At 27.9% G+C, this 8987-nt stretch overlaps 1 protein-coding gene across 1 annotated transcript; it reads left to right on the top strand.

The window, feature by feature from the left end:
* The first annotated feature begins 2881 nt into the window (after positions 1-2881).
* LOC107021870 (auxin efflux carrier component 6) lies at positions 2882-8456 on the top strand. The gene is made up of 7 exons (XM_015222591.2): positions 2882-3322; positions 3416-4005; positions 5946-6156; positions 6597-6682; positions 6792-6949; positions 7540-7616; positions 8048-8456. The coding sequence occupies exons 1-7, from the start codon at positions 2898-2900 to the stop codon at positions 8112-8114; spliced, it is 1614 nt and encodes a 537-aa protein (XP_015078077.1). The 5' UTR covers positions 2882-2897; the 3' UTR covers positions 8115-8456.
* The last annotated feature ends 531 nt before the right edge of the window (positions 8457-8987 follow it).

Below are 8987 nucleotides of genomic sequence, written 5' to 3'. Positions count from 1 at the left end.
AATCATATATCCTTCTATTAATTAACGGATCCATTACTATGATGTAATAGAACAATTAACCAAAACAAAAAAGGGAAGAAAAGAAGAACTGATGATGGATTAAGAAGAAAAAGAAGAAACCAATAAAAGATGCTGGGTTAAGAAGAAGAAAGACGATGATGGATTAAGAAGAAAAAGTAGAAACCAATAAAAGATGATGGTTAAGAAGAAGAAAGACGATGATGGAGAAAGAAGAACTGAAGACGTGATGGAGTAAGAATAACAATAAGAACGGGAGAGAAATTGTCCAGATTTTTGAAATTTCAAATTTTTTGAATTTTGAAATTCAAAATTTCAAAATTGGGTGTTTTAATTAAAATTAATTAAAATTAATAATTCAAAATCCAAAAACTGATTTAGAAGATTGAGTGTTTTAATGGAGAAAAAATAGGCATTATATTAGGTAATTGTGTATTATAGGAGAGAGAATGTTATGTATCTATAAAATTCTACTAAAATTAAAAAAAAGGGAATTATGTAATATTTAAAAAAAGAAGGGAAAATTAGAGAATATAAAACTTATAGTTGTGTATTTAAGTTATTTTTCCTTATTTTTAAAGAAAGTTAAGAAAATTACTTAAAAGGCGAGAAAAGTGGCAGAAAATTTAGATGTCAGTTTTATATTACCAATTTCTCAAAGTTACTTTAATATTTTGTGTCAGTAACTATATTTTCTACTATATGCATCATATGATAAAAAAGCAATATGAACTGTCGATGTCTCTCGCTAGCTTTTCCGCCTCCTAAATTGGACTCTGAAAAGAGATTGAAAGTGCATCGGGTAATTTTTTATTCTTTTTGGTGTTGGATTGATTAAATTTTTATACAATGTATATATATATATTTTAATAATAAGATGTTTGAAATTAAAAAAAAATTGATTTTCATAATAAGAGTAAATAAAATAATCACCCACCCCACTAGCACACACTACCCCAGCTATTTCCCCCCACATAGTAACCTCCTCTCCACATCCCCAAACCTATAATCCCGTGCCTTTTAGGATTTTATCTTAGATAAATATAAATATTTTTAAGATCGAAACATATTATTTTCATATCAAACACAAAAAAATAAGAGAAAAATCACTTTTTTGCTAGAAAATAATTTTCTATAATTAACTACATTTTGATGTATGATAAGTTAGTCAAAAACTTATAGTTTAAAGATATTTATGTATAATTTAAGCAACCACTATGAAGGTGTAGTAACTAGAGGAAATGTTGGGAGGAGTGAGAATGAGGATAAGTGAATGTTAATTATGAAACTTTTTTTGGCCTACTTCCATGAACAAACTTATTTTGTTATTTTAAATTAAAAAAAAATTAAACTTTGATGAATTAAATATAAAAGATTTTAAAATATCTAAAACTAGCAAACACACCCGTGAGACTATACGAGATAATATGCCTACATGTCCAAGCGTTCATTATTTTAATATTTGCACCAATGTGTATCTGATTATCATACTTTATGATTATTTGTAACTATATTATTATCATGAATTTTATTAAATAAATATTTGACTTCCCACTCATCGGTAGGGTTGAGTATTCCATGTATGGTGATTTCAATGGGAGAATATAATCACCTTTTGCTGTCTTTATGCTTCCCATATTTTCTCAAACAACTCAAAATTCAGTTGACTTTAACGTGCTACAGTTAAATTTTGAACTATAACACATTTTTCTATCTTAATTTATATATTACATAAAATAAGTGAGTTTTTCTTTTTTGATATGTAAATTTTGGATAGCAATGAAATTTAATTTCAATAAGAGTCAATTTGACTTATTTTTGCAGCTAAATTGAATCAGACTAACTCAATATTTTAAATTTAAATATTTCAATCAATATGATAAAAAATATAATAAATTACAATTTATCTTATATTAAAATAATAATAAAATATTTTTTAAAATATTAATTAAAATTTACATGCAATTTACCTTTTGAAAAACTGAAAGTAAAATAGTCTAATTGAGGGAGTGCATATAATTTGGTGCGAGTTTGTCTAAAGTAATTCTAGACCATCAGATATTTGCCGAGCCATGTAAAATTTCTCCATATGTTAAAAGAACACTAATCATTGAATCTACCAACCAATTAATCCCAGTGCTAGCTACTCCTTCCGTCTCTTTTTATATATTATTCTTTTTATAAATAATTGATTTGTAATATTAATAATTTTATAAAGTTAATATATAAATTATTTTTAATTCTTATGAGTTGTTTATTTTGAAAATATACATTTGATTAATTTAGAAAATCTAAGTAAATTATTAATATTCACTGATTTAATTAATTAATTAAAATAAATTATTTTATTTGTCCCAATTTATGTGACGCTTATCGTTTTCGAAAGTCAAATAATTTAAGTTTGATAAAAAATTAACACATGAAATCTTCAATTTTTTTGAAATGAAATCTATATATTTGTAAATTACGTAAAAAATATTATAAGTAGCAATAATTGATTATTCAAAATATTTAAAAGATCCATGAAAAATTTACGGTAAAAAATAGATTTATTTGAATTTCGAAATTCAAAATGTGCCACATAAAACGAAACGAAGGGAGCTGTTCATATTCATTAATTGAAAACTTGACATGCAAAAAAATTAAATAAGAATAAAAGCGTAAAATTACGTTATTTTTAATGCAACTACAAAGTAAAAAAAGTGACGTATAAAAAAGATCGGAGGGGAGGGAGTAGTAATTAATGAAGAATGTCATTTGACGTACCTCCAAAGTTCAATAATATATAGTTTTTCTATATAAACTCAATCAACCCTTTCACTTTCTTTACAATATATTACACCTAAATTAAAGGCGCAAAATATATACTTAATTGTAAGATGATAGGTGTAAATGATTTTTACAAAGTAATGTGTGCAATGGTTCCATTATACTTTGCTATGATAGTGGCATATGCTTCAGTAAAGTGGTGGAAGATATTCTCGCCGGAGCAATGCTCCGGCATCAACCGTTTCGTCGCGGTATTCGCCGTTCCGGTGCTATCCTTCCACTTCATCTCCCAGAATAATCCTTACCTAATGGACACAAAATTCATATTGGCTGATACTTTGTCAAAGATTTTGGTTCTTGTATTGCTCTCAGTTTGGGCCATTTGTAAAGGGCAGTTGGATTGGCTTATCACTCTTTTTTCTGTTTCAACTTTGCCTAATACTTTAGTTATGGGCATTCCTTTGCTTAATGCCATGTATGGTGATTTCACTCAAAGCCTCATGGTTCAACTTGTTGTCCTTCAATGCATTATATGGTATATATACCTCGAATACTGAATATTGACACTGCTCTGATACCATAGTGAATTTAACTGTTTCATCATTACAGTTTTAATTTATTAATGCAGGTATACTTTATTATTGTTCTTGTTTGAATATAGAGCTGCCACTATATTAATCAAAAATCAATTCCCCGGCAATGTTGCTGCATCCATAACGAAATTCGAAATCGACAATGACGTCATCTCACTAGACGGCCGGAATCCACTTTGTACGGAATCAGAAATCGACGGTAACGGACGTATCCACGTCCGTATCCGTCGATCCACGTCATCGGCACCGGAATCCGCATTTTCATCCTCTATAGGGATTACACCTAGGGCATCAAATCTCTCCAATGCTGAAATTTTTTCCGTTCATACCCCTTTACATAACGGGGATATCCCGTTTGGGCATGGAGACCTGGGCGTCGGGTTTCGTGCAGCGAGCCCTCGGTTGTCTGGTGGGTACGCGTCTTCTGACGCGTACTCGCTGCAACCGACGCCCAGAGCCTCCAATTTCAATGAATTGGATGTGACAACAAGTGGGAATACCCCAATGTGGGTAATGTCCCCAGTGGCTGGTAAGGTGTTTAAGCAAGCGTCTCCATCTAGTAAAATGGCGTGGGAGTCTTCATGTTTAAATGGAGAGAGACAAGGGTACAGAGATGATGTTGGAGGTACGTTTGTTTACTAATGTCTTGTCCTACTCAAACCTTATTTGTTTTTGGTCTCTGGAATTGTTGTTTTCTGTGACCCATGCGCCCAGTTGGTGGTTTTTTTTTTTTAAATTTTTTATTATATGAAATTAAAATTTGTGTTGTATAAGGTCTATTTGAGAGATTACGTGATTAACTCAAGATAATCTTATAGAAATTGAAGTTACCTATCAAAATATATAATAGTAGTAATTAATCTGTAAATATGTATAAGTTGTTAACACTAATACTCCTTGTAATCTAAAATAATGTATCTTTAGTTCCTTTTCAAGAATTTACTTAATTAATACTAGTACATTGAAATATTAATATTATGCAAAACAAACAAAGCATGTTGATCCCAAGAAAAAGAAAATATAGTTATACAGTTCCTTTGACCGGCCAAAGGCAAATAAATTAATGAAAAAAATTCTTTTAGTCACAATATTTTATCTTTTTGAATTTTTTTATTCTTTAATTTTAATATATTTTAATTAAAAAATAAAATAAAAAATTAATTTATTTTAAAATAAAAAAAAATATTATAATATTTAAAAAATTTTGACCAAATTTTTCATTATCATATAGATAGGTTGCTTTCTCATTTGCATGCCCAAGAATAAAGTATCGTGCCTAGATTCTCACATGTTGTATCATTTTCACTCTCATATTTCTTACATTGATCAGTCTGCCACACATATCACCTGTGACCTGACATATCAATATAACAAATTGGTTGATTCTTATAAAGACTCCAAAATCATCAATAATTAATTCGACCACTCAAATTGTTCTTGTTTGTGCATATAGTTTTTATGTCAGATACTATGTTATATACTTTAATTGGTTCGTTCGATCCACTAATATTTTCACTTAAATATAATCTGTCACGAAATAACTTGAACTTCTTTTATTATTATTATTACTTGTCCCAAAAGTTACATCACTTTTATATTTTAAAGATTTACTTCTAATTTTTAAAAAAAATAATGAGTTATTTTATACTATATTAATTAGCCCTGCAGGTGGCATTGATCATTAAATTATGGCATAATTTATAGTTGCACAAAGTCCTACTATTTAAAGATTCTTTTACCTTCTGTTTATATAATTTAACTTGATTCGAAGAGTACTTATTTGCATTAAATAATTATTTTTGTTGCTAAATGATGAAGAAAATATTTTTATTTTTAAAGTTATAATTTATTAAAACACTGAGAAGTGTATAAGGCTGATTTTCATGTGCCACTTTTTCCAAACAAGGACTTGTCTATCCTGGAAAAAAAGTGCAATCTATAGCATCGAGTTTTTTTATTTTCATTAAAAAAAAAATGGATATAAGTAAAAAGCAAAAATAAAATGGAAAAATTCAAAAAAAACAAAAAAAATTCCTCTTAAATGGGCAAAATAATAATTGGACCAGACTTCCACATATATAGACAATATCATTACTTTAAAGCACGTGTGTTTTGATGGACTTATTTGATAGAGCGCACTCCAATAATTTGATAAATTATCATCTCTCCACTCCATTGTTGCCCACTTTTTTTTTATGCTTTTTTAATTTTGGTTAATCGTATGAGATGAATGAGATTTTTATATTTCAGATGGATCGATTCAAGTTGGAGTTTTAAAAAAAGAAATCATAACTAGAAAAGCACTTTTTTTTGATGGCCGCATATACAATGTGTCAAACTTTGGATGTTTAATTCACAAGTAGCCACCTTTCAATTATGATTATTAAAAAATTGTCATTATGATAAAAATCCAAATTTCCACAATATTTTTAAAATTAGACTTTGTGAAATTTGAAACTGAAAAGTGGTTAGTGTAATCACTATTTTTATGAATTTTGATGGTTAAAGTACTTTTTCTTTTTCTTTAATGACTAACAAAAAGTTATGATTTGTTTATTAATCCAGAAAAGGAAATCAGCTTTAGAGATATATCAAATTTCCCAGTGCAAGAAGTTGGAGCTGCAGATTCATCAAATACAAATATTATTAAACAAGAAATGCCTAATGCTTTAGTGATGCTAAGGCTCATTATCGTTATGGTTGGCAGAAAACTTTCTCGTAATCCAAATACTTACTCCAGTATTTTAGGACTTCTATGGTCTCTTATCTCATTCAAGTAAGTTCAAAAACACCCTATAATCTAATCGCTCGATCTGTTTTAATTTATTTATTGTATTTTCCTTTTTAATTCGTATGTTTCGAAAACTTCTCTCTTCGTTTATAAAATTTGTGTCAAATTATAATTAGACGAACAAATTAAAACATAGTATATCTTAATATATTATCATGTAATTTTGAAACTTAATAAAAGTAATTTAATATATACTTTTGGTTAATATAATATGCTAATATAATTTTTTATTGGTTGTTGGCATTGTACTCCATAAAGGGTCATTTTAATGATGCCAAAGTTTAAATGATGGCTCAACCTGTTCAGAAGTCAAATAGAGGGACTAAACTTTAGTACTGTCTTTAGAAAAGAAAATAAAAAGTCTTTTACTTTCCTTGAAAATCATAGAGTACTTGCTAACAAAAGTTGCCTAACTTTTTGAGCAGATGGAATGTAGGGATGCCAAGTTTGGTAAAATATTCCATTAAAATAATTTCAGATGCAGGCCTTGGGATGGCAATGTTCAGTTTAGGTATGTCACATAATGAAATAACTAGTAAATAATAATTGTTCGAAAAGTCAAGCGAGTTGTACTAGCCTAGCAACGTAACATTATATTGTGTTATATGATATTTTTATAGGGTTGTTCATGGCACTTCAACCTCGAATAATTGCTTGTGGTACTAAGATGGCAGCAATAGGGATGGCCATAAGATTTATAGGTGGACCTCTAGTAATGTCAGCCGCTTCTATTGCCGTTGGACTTAAAGGAGTTCGACTTCATACCGCAATTGTACAGGTAATTACCATATCACTCAAAAAATATCTATACATAAATATTTATAAAAGAAAATACGATTTGTAATTTTGAAGGCAAATAATTACCTATTACAACATATATAAATGTAGCATGATAGGATAGAAATTCTATATAAACATATTATTGTACTATTAAGTTTTTTTTTTATTGACATAATAATGTAAACTTTTTTTTTTTAACATTATTGGTGCACATTAGTTAAATTCATTAATAATATATTTTACTTAATTCTTTCTTATTTAAACATTGATAATAATACCGTTGTCAAATTTAATTCAAACATTAATCATATGACATAAAAGTTTTGGACATTATACTTATACTTAATAAATTATATGTTTAGTTGTTCAATTCGTGCACCATTTCTGTTTCCATGATATTAATTATTCAAGTTTGTAATAACATTTTTCTGAGCATGTGTGAACTCAAAACTTTTAGTTGTAGAGAGAATTTTCATTTCTATTTCCATTTGAAAAAAAAAACTCTATTATTTTTTTCATATATTATAAGTTTAAATAGATTAAGATAACTATAGGAAATAAAAAATTAATTTTATTCCTAATATTCAGGCAGCTCTTCCCCAAGGAATCGTTCCATTTGTCTTCGCTAGAGAATATGGGTTGCATCCAGACATACAAAGCACAGGGTAAGTTCATCTTAATTACTTTCGATCCCTTACGTATTGATAAATTCTTATTTCGATCATGATATATGATTTCACACATTTAACATCAATTTATTAAAATATGTGTTTTGACCTTCTTTATATTAGAAATATGTTATATTTTGTTATTTCTAGTAACACAAGAATAACATAACAACGTAGATAAATAAATGATACTCCATGTGTGAAGTTAAGCTTTATCACCATTTGAAATAAAATTTGGTGGGGTTTAAGATTTATGAAAATTACTATAAGTTTGACTTGGTTAAAGTTTTTTTAATAAGTACTCCTATATAATTAATGGATGAAAATATTTGACATCGTCAACCTTTTGTTTATAAATCAATTTTTTTAAATACCTATTTTACCCTTGGATTATAATTTTGAAATGACTTTGTTCTCTTGTTTCGCAGGGTTATATTCGGGATGTTGGTTTCATTACCAGTAACCCTTCTTTATTATGTCCTTTTGGGGCTATAAAAGAAAAATATTAAGAAAATCTTTGGCCCCCCCATGCGGATAATTATGGTGTACTTACTTTGATCTAACCAGAACTTTGACAAGTAATTATATATTTAGAGTACTCATACATGGATCAAGTTTCTTTTCTTGGGTTCCAATTTTGTAAAAGTTATGAAGATTATTGACTTATGAAAATTTAATCATCACTATTATTAGTGTCTACTTAGATAGTGATAGCAAAATTATGTAAAAGATCTTTTGGGCCAACAAATGTACTGTTTTCTGTACTTTCTTTAGTACAATACTATAATATATGTAGTTTAGTGGTAACCGAAAGGGAATAAATTGTTATTATGTTCTTCTAACAATAATTATATTTCTCTCATTTTTGAAGAGTGAATCAAGTAGCTCAATAGTTGACATAGTTGGTTCCTATTCTTTGCTGATTTATTTTACTTGTTTGGATTGGGCGAATAATATTATGCAAGTAAAAAGTGTCTAAATCATATAATTTGACTTATTTAAACAAATAAAATTATAGAGATTTAGTAAAATCTCAATTGTTATTTCATTATTATATTAATCATTTATATCATCCAAAACATGTTAAGCATCATTATTATATAAATATTTCACTTCAATAAATTAATAATGTGTTAAAAACACGCTTAAATCTTATTTATTACGAAATTCTTTAATACCTTTTTTTTTAATTTTTTTTTCAAATAGTCTTTTTATTCCTAACTTTATGGTGCTCCATGAAGTCCTAACTAAAAAGTGATAGTTTGGATATGAAACTCACATTTTTAATAGTTTAGGTGTGAAACTCAATAAAAGGAGATGGTTTAGGTGTGTTTTTGAGATTTATCTCTAATATTTTTAATATTTACT

Source organism: Solanum pennellii, chromosome 6 (genome assembly GCF_001406875.1).
Source record: "Solanum pennellii chromosome 6, SPENNV200".
Classification (NCBI taxonomy): Eukaryota; Viridiplantae; Streptophyta; class Magnoliopsida; order Solanales; family Solanaceae; genus Solanum; species Solanum pennellii.
This window is presented reverse-complemented; position numbering and strand designations above follow the sequence as displayed.

Bases quoted from the DNA above. Each gene is read 5' to 3' on its own strand.
- LOC107021870 (XM_015222591.2), top strand. From the start codon at position 2,898: ATGATAGGTGTAAATGATTTTTACAAAGTAATGTGTGCAATGGTTCCA. The intron at 6,157-6,596 runs GTAAGTTCAAAA...CTTTTTGAGCAG, and splicing joins TGGTCTCTTATCTCATTCAA to ATGGAATGTAGGGATGCCAA. The intron at 7,617-8,047 runs GTAAGTTCATCT...CTTGTTTCGCAG, and splicing joins CCAGACATACAAAGCACAGG to GGTTATATTCGGGATGTTGG.